The 13,051-nt window shown below is 32.2% G+C and overlaps 1 protein-coding gene across 4 annotated transcripts in view; it reads left to right on the top strand.

Moving 5' to 3' along the window:
• Window positions 1-5,425: 5,425 nt before the first annotated feature.
• LOC124366105 (dorsal-ventral patterning protein Sog) overlaps window positions 5,426-13,051 on the top strand; it is a 59,965-nt gene continuing 52,339 nt past the window's right edge. For all 4 annotated transcript variants that reach the window (XM_046822363.1, XM_046822360.1, XM_046822361.1 and 1 more), the window contains exon 1: window positions 5,426-5,579. In XM_046822363.1, coding sequence (XP_046678319.1) covers window positions 5,468-5,579 — 112 coding nt within the window. In that variant the 5' untranslated portion in view covers window positions 5,426-5,467. The remainder of the gene's footprint in view (window positions 5,580-13,051) is intronic.

Here is a 13,051-nt window from a genome sequence, read left to right as displayed (position 1 = left end):
GAGTGATCCTTTTTGGCTGTGCGATGGATTTCTATTAGTATAATTGCTTTCTGAGTTTCATAGTCAAAGCCTTTTAAATATGCCCTGTTAAAAGACCTGTAAAATAGAAAAAGACTTACCAAAAAATTAATGTATTTAATGTAATTATTTTGAAAACGTTTGTGACCAGGCCCACAGAAAAAATAGTTTAAAACAAGAACGAGAATTGTTTACAATACGATATGAATCATAACTTAAGGAAATAACAGATATTTTAACAAAATGTGACTTTTTAAAAATTATACTTTTAAAAAGTGTAACCAAAGAAATTACATTTTAAAATCGAACATACAAAGAAAAGTACATGTATAAAATTCCTAGTTTACAATTTCAAATTTGTTCTCTTTTCAGTGTCATCAGAGAAAGCTTCTTAACGTGTGATTGTTGAATTAAAGTTTGAAATTGAATATAATGGACGATATAATGGACGATGTATTTAAAATTAAATGATCATTTATTGAGTATTCAGATGACTGACCAATCACCATTATAGGTATGTATTATAATAGTATATAGCAGAACTATATTCTATATAAGTAGTCTGCTGCAACACTCTCTGCGGTGACGTCACAGGCAAACGTGCCCAAAAGTCTGAGTCGAAGAGGGCTAATCCTCTCATATACGAGTACGAGTTGGTTTTCAAAATAAACTCGCAAGTAGACTTTGGTTTGGATAAATTGTCACGTCCCTGCCGCCAAGTTTTAACGTTGTAGGCATTACATCATCAGCATTCACTGAGCGGCAATCCTTTGATGACTCATCTATTGGTCCAATACCTGATGGCTCACGGTTCAGAGCATGACTTTTCACACCTTGTGGAGATTTTGAGTGTCATCCTATTTTGGAGATTTCCAGAAATCGCAAATCCCTTTTACTTCGATGGCTAATTGGACAGATCCTCATGGGTGGGAGTACAAGACAGGCCTCACGCCGCGGACAACGCAGGACAGACTTTTGTCCACCTGCACCCTGGGTTTTCCCAGTTACCCGAGCCCCTGTCCTCACTGTCGGTATGCAGGCCGATGGCTAGGGTGGTATTTGTGGCAGCGTCAAACTGTCTGCCCCGCTCACCGCGTCAGGTGAGAACTTCATTCAGTTACCGGCCTTGGTGTACAAACAAAAGGTTTCTTTGTTTTGGGAAAAGTATTTGTTGTAATTCCAAGAATTTCAATATTTTTTCTAGTTACGATTTGAAATACATTAATGATCACGCTTTCAGATTAGGTTGTTCTTTAACTAGACCTGGAGCTTAAATAGCTGATTATAATATTATTTCTGTTTCTATGTTTAAAAATGTTTCCATGTGGTCCATATAAAATTGAAAGTCTTAAATAATATACCCCGAGGAAGTTCATCACTATTAAAATAGTGAATATGTATAAGAAATAATAATCGATGCTCCATGACACAATTAATTTTCAATCTAAATATTTATGACTGAGTTTGAATCGTATCTATTTATCTTGATTAAAAGTATTATTAACTAAAAAACAAATTTTTAATGTTAAATATCCAGATTTAGCATTCTTATACCAATAAGTATGGTGAGCATATCCAGATTGATAATTGGCTAGCTATGAGTTAATTAGTTATGAGATGAATAGATTTGGATTATATCCAATACTGAGTTTCAAGGTGTAAGCTTGTGTCAAGTTGAAAGGTGTAGAGGTGTAAATCTTCTATTGTTAATTTTGTTGCTCATTATGGTAATACATTCATTACACGATGTATATGTAAGCAGACCTATATGGTACATGTAATTCATGTCAACGAAAATAAAAGATGATTGATTGAGTGAAGAGTTACAAAGTGTAAGATCTTCAAGGTGCAGAGCTGTAAGGTGTAAAGTTGCAGGTGTAGAGCTGTAATGTATAGAGTTACAAAGTTCAGAGGCTCAAGGTGTTAAACACTTAGTAAATTGTTATGTGCCTAATTACTAAGTTTACAATTGCAAGATGTAGAATTGCACTGTGCAGTTACAAGGTGCTGCAATGTCAGGTCTGAAATTTATGAAGTTGCAAAATTTAGAGATTCAATGTGTAAATCTGTAAAGATATAGAACTGAAAGGTGTACAAAATTTAAGAGGTTCAATCAACAGAACTATTAGTACCGTAGCCTGTAAATAGAGCAACAGGTTTAAACCATGTGAAAAGTATTTTAATAGTCTCTGTATTTTCAGCATTTGTTGAGTGCAACATCAAACTATCAAGCGGTCATCATACTAGTAATAACAAATAACATTGCATAAACTGAATGTAAACATGCCATGCACAATACCAGAGTCAAATGTCAGTGTTGTTGATAAAAGTGAAGGAAGTAAAAATTATCGCGACTGAAAATATTTCTCAACACTAATGCATACTACAAGGTTACTCTAGGTCAATTAACCACTGGCGTATTTAAAAATTTGCACCATAACTGAACAAACCTTTCCTGCAGATAACTGATACAAATTTGAAATCGAAAAAGATAATTATAAATTTAATACTAGTGGTTAATAACTATTACGCCATAAAATTAGTGAAAATAAAATTATTTTTCACAACTCTAACAACTATGTTATTTGGACACGATCAAACGTAAATATTTTTTATGCAGCCTCTGCAGCTCTGTTGGTTAGATCTCATTAGCCTAAGATAATATACAACAAAACACGTAAAACTACTTAGACCTCTTCATTCATAAACACGCAACTTGAGTGATATTCTGTAAATAAAAATCGGTACAATAATAATTATTTTTTTGAACTGACATTGTTTCTGAATTTAAAATTTGTGCAATATTATGCCACGATAATTTCCCGTTTTCGGTGAACAATCGATGTGATGGCGCCAAGCAATAAAAGAATTTAAACGAACTTTGCATTATAATTTTTTATTCTTTACTATATAGCACTGATATAGTACTAGTAGCACTATAGCACAGGGATAAACTCTACCGAAAGGGAGACTTCTAGACTTCTTAGAATGTATATATGGCTATAGTGATAATACTAGAGATTTAAATGAGCTATTTTGGAATTATCCCTAACAGAAGATATTTTATGCTGGCTTAAAGGGGTTTTACTCAATCAAGATTGGAATGTACAATCAGATTTGAAAAAGAAAACACTTTCAAATTTTGGATTCTTTTTCTGCGATATACTATATTGTACAAATTCTGGTGTGAAGGATATAGCTTGCTCGATTTGCCTTCCTGGAAATTTCCGGCATATATGGTAGTTGGTGAAAGTGTGTAGGGATTGCCTGCCTTGGACATACTCACAGGTCTTATTCGTGTGTGTACATTGTGCCGTGACGTAACACCTGACTATGTGGTTCGTGCGAACTATGCTGCCGTTTGATGCAGTTGTAACTACTTTTTTTGAAAGTATGGGAGGATCTACTTCAAGTGGTGCATTTATGAAAACAATATATCTTAAAGGACGAAAAAGTTTCGTCTTGACATCTTAAGCGTTGGAATAGGCTGGCGTATTCAAGCTTGTTTTACGAACAAGTAAGTCAGTAGTAAGTAGTAGAATTAGTAGTATAATAAGTAGTAAGTAGTATAATAAGTAGTAAGTAGTATAATAAGTAGTACGTAGTATAATAAGTAGTAAGTAGTATAATAAGTAGTAAGTAGTATAATAAGTAGTAAGTAGTATAATAAGTAGTAAGCAGTATAATAAGTAGCAAGTAGTATAATAAGTAGTAAGTAGTATAATAAGTAGTAAGCAGTATATTAAGTAGTAAGTAGTATAATAAGTAGTAAGCAGTATAATAAGTATTACGTAGTAGAATAAGTAGTAAATAGTAGAATAAGTAGTAAGTAGAAGGTAGCTATTATGTGAATTAAATACTGAGAGCTCGGCGTATGGATTAGTATAACGATAAGGTACGAAATACTTGGAGTAAAGTAAAGTCTCTCATATTGAAGGTATGTGTTATAAATACATATATGCATAAACATTTATATGATCTTGTTTTTATCAAATTTAGTTTTTAATTTAATTTAATTTAATTATATACACTGCGTATACACAGAGTATATAAATCTATATATTTCATGTTCTGCTACATGGATTTATATACTACATGTGCACTAAATGTACATAATAAATATTAAATAAAATTAAAAACTGATTTATACTCAAATCAGAAATATAAATTTTTCCACAACATATGTCTCAACGGAAGATGGAGAATAAGTGATAAGATCAGTGAGTGTAGTGTGAGGCGGCGCCGTCTTGGCCCATATCGTATTACACAGAGTTAAATCATGACACACGCTGGCGTACGCGTGCTCACAAACACGTTATCAGGCTCGCCGTCGTGCCAAAACATTCCTGTGATGCACGGACCAGGTCTAATTTTTCTTCAAATATAAATGGCTTTCTGATCAGTCGTGAGTTTCTGATGCCATGTGTAAAAAGACGTTATGTTTCTCCCCTGGTGAAGATTTTGGTGGAGTTGTGATATTACGATTCCACCAAAACTTTTCTCTAAATAAGGAATATAATATTCTTGATATACATTCTACTATGTAATGTTAATATGATCTATTACCCATATAATACGATTTTAATATAAAATTATAAATTTACAGTAATATCAATTCGAAAAAACTTAACAATTTGAAAAATTTAATACGAAACATTTAATCTATGGTGCATCCTCGTTTTTAAATGTAAATAAAACATCCTCAAAACGATACTCATAAATTCACCGACAATTCTTTGCTAAAGTTTATTATTGACGATGGAAGGATAACATGATTCCGGACATTTTCCATGGTTACATTTGCATTTTATGGTTACAAAAGGTATAACACAACGTTTCAAGGATTTGCTTCTTCGTTAGGTGGGGGAGGTTTGAGTATATACAAAAATGTACAATAAAAATAAATACATACTAAAATTTTACTATGTTTAACATAGTATTATTAGTAAGGTTCGATTATATATAATTATATATATATATATATATATATATATATATATAATTTTATATATAATATTATACACGTACATGTATGATTTTCCATTTCAGCAAAACTTTTATAAATATTTTTTGTTTCAATCTGACTATTTTTTTTAACTTTCAGATTTATGCGTGTAAAAACCTTTATTGAGCACGTGGTTATATGAAGTTTCACATCAAATTATAACTCTGTAGTTCGCCCAAAATATGGATATAAAAATTAATTTTTATGACAATACATAATTGTATATAGCCTACTTAGTACAAAAATATGGATTAAATTAATGTAACAATATATGAGGAATAATGCCTCCCCTGTAAACACCTGTTCTCACCCCTGAGCCGGCAACCCCCTCCATCGGTTCCCGCCCCTTGCCGTCAGCTATTGCAGCTGGGCCTGTGCCGCGCACTCTGCCTGTCAGTCGTGTGTCCGCAGTGAGTATGCGAGTGTCGTGATCTTCGCCGCACCATGGATGTTAAACTCGCGATCGTTGTGTTATTCTCGGTTCTCGCTACAGTCTCCCCTAGAAAACACTCACCCCTCATAGGTGACGAGGGGGGGAGGAGGACTCAGGCTGCAGGTGGGTACTTAATTTTATATTTTTTGGTGTGAGTTAAAAAATATTTTTGGATTATTTTCAAAAGGACCCCCTAAAGTACTCATACATAACAATATGAAAGTCTTTTAAAAACAGTTTACACCGTAAAGTGTAGCCTATATGTAAATTTTTCTCTCCTTATTTCACTAAAGAAGATAGAATTGTGTTTTTATAAGAGGGTACATAGAAAAATACTTATACTGATTTATGTACGTTGTTTTTTAATATATAAAAATTGAATATTATTATGATTATTGGCCGTTGATGTAGTAAAAATTTAATTAAGCTCAGTGTTTCAAGGTATATATTTTTTCAACATACTAAAGTTGTTTCGAATAGTAAAATTCAAAATAATAAACATAACTAATCGAATTTTAAACAAAGCTGTTGTAGAAATTTTAACACACAAAATTGAATAAAAAGTAGCTTTTTTGATATATTAAATAGATCTAAAAAATAATATCGGCTACCAGTATTGAAATTTATTCACTTATGTACGGTATTAATTTATTGAATCACACCCATTAACAAAATTAATTACAATAGATTAATTAATTCTTAAAATTAATCCTTTGTGAACTTTCTAGATAAAATAAAATGCTGTGAACATTTAGATTTATCTTTTTATTAATTATTATTAAAAGACATTTTCAAGCAGTTAATGCTTCGACAGATACTGTATCTATATTTTCCCGTGTCGGAGATAAGGTTAGCAGCACGTGCTATATTAGAGATATTAAGATAAGCAAAATTGAATATTGAGATAAGTATATTGCACTTAAGATAACACAACCGAATATCAACCAAAGTTAGTTATATTATTGCATTAGTTAAAGTTTTTGAAAGAATTTAACTTTAATATTATAATAAACTTAATTATGATACTTTGCCACCTTTCTTATAATTTCATTTGCATCAAAAACGAACTTATTTGTAAATGTTTAAAATCCTGTCAAAACGGAACTGGCATTTTTAGAAATGGCATTGAAATAAAAATTACTTTTCGATATTTAAACGTACTATTTTCTCAACGAGATTAGGAAAAGTAAAAATTGCACTTTTTAATTGACTCACTCAATAAAAAAAGGGATCATAAAAGTCTTATTCTAAGGCCTTGTGAATTTTACAGAAAAATCACTTGTTTATTTTTTGTACCCTATGTGTATAGTAGGGTTGATTTGTCCATACAAATTAAAATTTAAACCAACCATATTTATTCTTATAACACCCTTAGCTCCTTTTTGGATGGGTGCAAAAATACTTGTATAGTCTCGTACATGTATAGGTATCATATAGAAAACCTATCTAACATGTATGAATAACTATGAAGTATTTAACTAACAGGATTTTCAAGTAAGCCGGGTAAATTGTCATAAGGATTCTTATGGTATATGTAGTAAAATATAGTTATATTAAAAAAATAAAGAGGATAGAATTTTGAAAAATTACATAAATACAGATAAAATATGAGTGTTCATTAATTTAGAGCAAAGGTAGTATAGCCTAGGATTTAAATTGTGTAATGGATTAGTAGTACTTAAATGTTTTTAGTTTTTGAGACCTGACTGTACTGGCAGCCATCTTCAATTAAGCCCCATGAGATCAATGGTAAACCTCAAACACATTTTACGCCCTTATTTTTGGTAGCAGAGTTATGACAAGTGTCTCATAACTAAATACACACACTAATATTTAGTGTCTAGTGGTTATTTAGTGTCTAATTTAATTGATACACATCCAGTTTGTTTTCAGTTTTTTTCCGATATTTTTGTTGGTAATTTAAAAAAGAATATTTGTATTTTACAGGTTAAATATTAAAAGTATTCAATTAAAAAATAAAAAGGGTTCGGGTGCGTCTTAATGACACACCTCATGTACGACCAAAATATAAGTGCGTAAAAGTATTTGAACAGTGCTCGTATCAAGGGCGTATATAAAAGGGGGGGGGGCAAGCCCCCCTAAATTTTGAAAGACAAATATTAAATTTGCACCCAGTAGTTTGTTTTAAGGTAGAACAGATTTATAAGGTCTGAAAGCTCAATAATATCACGGGGGAAGATCTCCAAGCCGCTGTTTTTGGATGGTAGTTTATACCTCCTAAACCACTCGTCAGCCCCCTTAGTAATAATTTTATATATACGCTACTGGTTCGATGTGGTAAAACTCAAGAGTCTACCACTACAACTGGCACTAAAGTTTGCAACGGCCTGCGTTACTCATATATCTTCTAAGTTTTCCGGTCACACCTCATAAAATATTCCTAAAACAATAAATGACTCTAGTCTCGCCAAGGGAAGCATCTTCTCGTAATAGATGAAACTCCAGCGTTTCAGTGGTCAATCTGTTGCTGATGATTTTCTTCCTCATCAAAACCGAAATATCCCATTTCTGTCTTTGTGTGAGTGATGTTTCGACTCGGTAACTTGGAAATTTAGAAGATAACAAGGTTAGTTTTATTTCTTGTACTTGAAATATCGCAAGATTTGCAAGTTAAAATAAACAATTCCTGTACAAATAGTTAATTATGAAGACTATTATTAAGACTTATTAAGAATTATGAAGACTTGTCAATAAACTATACTAAACAGAAATAATGTTTTCGTACATAACTGCAGAGTCCGTTTGCGGTTCTTTTAAGTAAACTTTTGGTATTTGGACACACACTTTTTGGTCACATCATAATTTTCTTTTATGAGATACAATTGAAGCTTGTTCACATACATCGTACATGATCTATGAAAAATTGGTCAGTATATTGAATCATTTAATGGATTCGGTCTACTTCCTCCCCCTAAAGTCCAGTTAGGAAAACTTGGAATGTCAAGCCCGGTGCGAAGCAGGTGGCTATCTCGCCACTAGCGGTCTAATAGCACTTGTTATGTATTATGCAATATCGTTAAGACTCTGCCGTCAGTCGATTAGTGGTAAATAGTCAATAGTGACCTCCGACTCCGATTCCTCCTCGACTGTCGTTCACCACAGTTACACAGTGGTTAATACACCGTTATAACAATATATAACAATGTGAGGTAGGAGTTTGCCACACCACGTGTCGCGTAACAGACTTCACGCCTATAGCTACATGTCACACGTTAAAACGTCATGTGATTGTGTGTGTTCACTAACGCTCAGCAAAGTCACATGTAGTGACGTGCACTACCGTCAAGAACTCGATCTTGCCTATACAGAAAGAAAGTTTAAGTCAGTTAGGTTTTGAGATATCGTGCTGAAAGATAGTCAGAAATAAGATTTTCACAACCCTTGAAGTAATAGGCTTCGCTTACGCTCAGCAAAGTATTATTTTGTTATTATTGTTGTGATTTTTGATCATTTGAAAAGATGATTAAGTTGGTCTGGATCGTACAAAATTGTCAAGTTTAATAAGTAGCAATTGTTTTTTTGGTTCATATATTTTGTTTTGAATTTGTAAAGAAAACTGTTGTCAAAGCACTAATACCATTTCTTAGGACAGAAAAATATGAATGAAGTTTTTCGGAGAAATGTTTTTTAATATTCTGAGAGGAGGAATTTGAAACATAATTTCGGTACATTTTGTAATCGGGTTCAAAGAAAATCTGTCGAAGGAAGAGATATAAACTTTTTTAAATATATCTAACTAAGTAAATAGAGACTAACTAAGTATTAGAGAGTAGCGTGTCTGTCATTAAAACAATCATTTTTCACAAGAAAAATATAAATATAACATGCCGTTGTCATAAACTGCATTCAATTGAAAACGAAATTTCTGTAATTCGTAAACTAATAAAAATATGTCGCAAATAACTTCAGCAGTTTTTATTTCAGCCTCATTAAAAAATTGCCCCAAAATCTAATATTAAATGTCTTTAATTCTCGCTCTCTACTTTTTATGCTATCAGGAAAGGTAATAGGGTTACAAATAAAAAATATAACCCATAATCCGTTACACCATTTCAATCCTGTGCCATAATGTCTTCAAAAAATCCCATATCATTCTAAAATGAACGCAAGATTGCCTTTGTATTTATATACCTTTCAAAATGGTGTAGTAATGTCCATTTTTTCCAAGTAAAGAGTAAAGTTTATATTTGCCTTACATCATAACTAATGGAATATTTTTACTCTTGTTAGGAAACAGTTTATTTTAAGAACTTGAAAGTTTTCATCACTTTCTTTGATAACCTTAACGGTATCAATTTGGTAGGACGCGTTTTATCTTTAACGCGATGTTACGTGGTGTGGGAATCATATTGATAGCTCTACTCCCATTTTTGACCTTGTGTTATCAGAGCAAATTCCTATTAGTACAAAAATATTTGCTTGCACAAGTAATTTAATTCAATTATTCATTCAGTGTAGATTATCTATTTTAATGAATCTCTTTCCGGGATCCCCCGTCTTACGCGGATTCTGGATCGAAGTGATCAAGTACATGGTAAATATGTGCACCTTGATGTTGTATAACGTACACTAGGCTATTATCCGGCACCCTTTAAACACGTTACTTGTTATTGTATAACAGACACAACGTATTAACTTGTACAACTTAGGCTGAAACGTGTATTGTACATAAGTATTGCTATTTCTTTGGCAGTCTCAAACACACCAATCATAGACTATCATTTTCAATGGGTATCAGGACTTGGTCATATTCCATGTTGTGTTTCAACTGAAACACGTTTCGAAAGCTTGCTTCATCTTCTTCAGGTGTAAAATCTTATAATAAAAACGACGTAAAACCTTACAATTTAGTTGCATTCATTTTAGACTAATACGTTGAATAATAGTGTAAAAGGAATTATTGTCATAAAATGGCTCTTATGACATTATAATAGAAACTAAAGAAGGAAAAGAATCCTTGAAAACTGCATTTTTTACTGTATTACTGTATTGTGAGTTCACGTTAGTGAACAAGAACTAAAGAAATAATATTTTCGTTGTAGTAAAGTGTATGTAATATTCTTCATCTTAGTTCTGAGGTTTTCCAAAAAAATAATCTGTATTTTGGGCGTGGTATTTATGAGGCATTCCGTTTCTGCAAATCTTCTAGCTTTGAGAAAAATGATAGATAAAATATTTTTCATACATTGTCAGTCATTCAAAAGCATTAAAATTTCAAGTATCGTTTAAAAAACGATTTAGCAATCGTTAATGCAAAAGTTGTCTATGAAAAGGATAAGTGGAACAATTCTAGTTTTATTAGTTAATTGTCTGATGTATAGAGTTCCATCGTAACCATTCCATCTCAATCGATTGAGCTACAGAGCACGTTTTAATTTTTTTCTAGACTAGGCCGAATAATCAACATTTACCAACAATTTTTATATTTGATAAGCTTGTTTATCGATCAATAGTTTTGATGGGAAGGGGTTTGGAGATTTGTTATATACAATTATATCAATTTATGGAAATTTTCCTTTGAAAACATTTATTCTAATCAAAAAACATACAATTTTTTTATTCGTCTTTTTAACCTCAATTGATTTTGAAATGCTAAAGTTCAATTTATTTCAAACTGATATCCCTTCGCCTTAGTCGGAAGAATGTTAGATTTTACATGTGGCCGACATCTCGAAATGTCAAACTGAAGGCGCAGAATTAGTTATAAGATGTTTCATTATAACCACACTGATGGGACGCTTGCTCTGAAAATTGGCATGTTAATACACTGTCATGCTTTCATATATTTAGACAACCTTTCATAACTCATTCAAATCTGTTTGTAAAAACGTGGGCTTGGCTTAGTTACAATCAATCCGAAATTATGTTTGTAAACATATTCACTTAAAACGACTGCCACCTTAAAACCTCAAAAGATATCAAAATCGTGTAAAAATAAAACTGGTTTGTAATCAGCTAATATGTTTTAATTAGTAGTTTGGGAATTCGTTGAGTTTTAAGTTGTTGCACAAATGTGAATGGTCACCATCTTGAAAATGTTATTGGTTAAGACTGGGTAACGAAATTACCCGAGCTGTGTCTAAATACTGTATCTGTGCGAAATAAAGTCATGACCACTCTATCAGAGAATATCGAATTTCGTAAAAGTATTGAAATTCAATCAGAGTGCTCTATTTTCTGATAGAATCGATTAAAAAAAATTACCCCATATATAGTAACGACTGTTTAAAGTTTTAATATTGATCTTATTTCAACTTTACATTACGCTCCACAGGGCCGTGTCTCCAATGTAGACATGTGGTGGTTTTTACGTAAACAAGTACATAGTTAACATAGCCATACAAGGTCGTGCAAAGTTTGTAAATGTTATTAGCAGATAAAAAACATTTTCCCCATACCCTTTATATATAAACTTTCAAATTATGGTGGTTTTGAATTCTAGGCGTCATTATCGGAAAAATGCAAAAATTCTCTTTCTATGAAATCTGACTAATAAATAGAATTATCTTTTAAAGCTTCAATAAAAAAATTAATGCTAAATTACAAAATTAAAATGAACTTAAGTAAAAATCTACCACTTTTCAAGCAAGTAAGAAACTTTTGGATCTCAAATTTCACTATAAACCATTCCAAGAACTGTTCTGTAATAATGTTACTACTACTATCCTTGTAATCTTGTAAACGTCTCAATAAAATGCGGTGGAGATTTTACATAGACAATCATACTACATAAAAAATGCGCATTAAGAAACTATCATGACTTTAACTTCATAGTTATACCCATCTGGCTCTAAGGGTTCCACTAAGAATTATAAAAATAGGTTGATAATTGTTGATTTTGTTTAAAATTATTCAACAAAATTATTTGGAATTTGTACAGACATTTATTTACTTCCATAGGCCCTCATTGAAGTTATTGTGCCACCGAAAACATACTCGTTTCCTCAAGTTTGTGCTAAAACATTCAGCTAGGTCTTAGTGGCTGTAAAGATTGTTAGAACCACTTATCTCAGATTCAATAGTAATTAGTAATGCATTTAGAGGGAATTGCTGTGACTCTTAAATCTTAAATAACGCCTAACATTTACAATAACCTAAGGCTTTGTGAATCCATTTTATCGCAAAAGTGTGCCTGAGCTTCGAAACGAAAACTTTTCTTCGTGCAAGCGACTTTGTTAAGATATAATGATATTGAATAAACTAACGAGCGTTCATGAAACTAAGCTATCTGGTATCCATTCTTCAATGCAAACTGTCATAAATAAACAAGTATCAAATTTTTGCAACGTTATGTCAGGCATGTTGCCCACAAACTCCCAGAGAATGCCTAAATGTACACAAGCGCTTGTACAACAAACAAACGCTTGTCGTATAAAGCATGTTTGAAAGACACTATAGCGGCACGGAGGAATCTTCCGCCACAAAATGTATTTTCGAATTGTCCATTAGGATAAATTGAAGGCGTTCCAAGGGCCAGTTTTTACACAAAACACGTGTTAAACCCGACTGTCGGACAAAAAGGGGGCATTCTTAGCGTGTAAAGTGTTATTTACAGAGCTAAAGAATAAAAGGAA

The sequence above is a fragment of the Homalodisca vitripennis genome, chromosome 7, assembly GCF_021130785.1.
Source record: "Homalodisca vitripennis isolate AUS2020 chromosome 7, UT_GWSS_2.1, whole genome shotgun sequence".
NCBI lineage: Eukaryota > Metazoa > Arthropoda > Insecta > Hemiptera > Cicadellidae > Homalodisca > Homalodisca vitripennis.
This window is presented reverse-complemented; position numbering and strand designations above follow the sequence as displayed.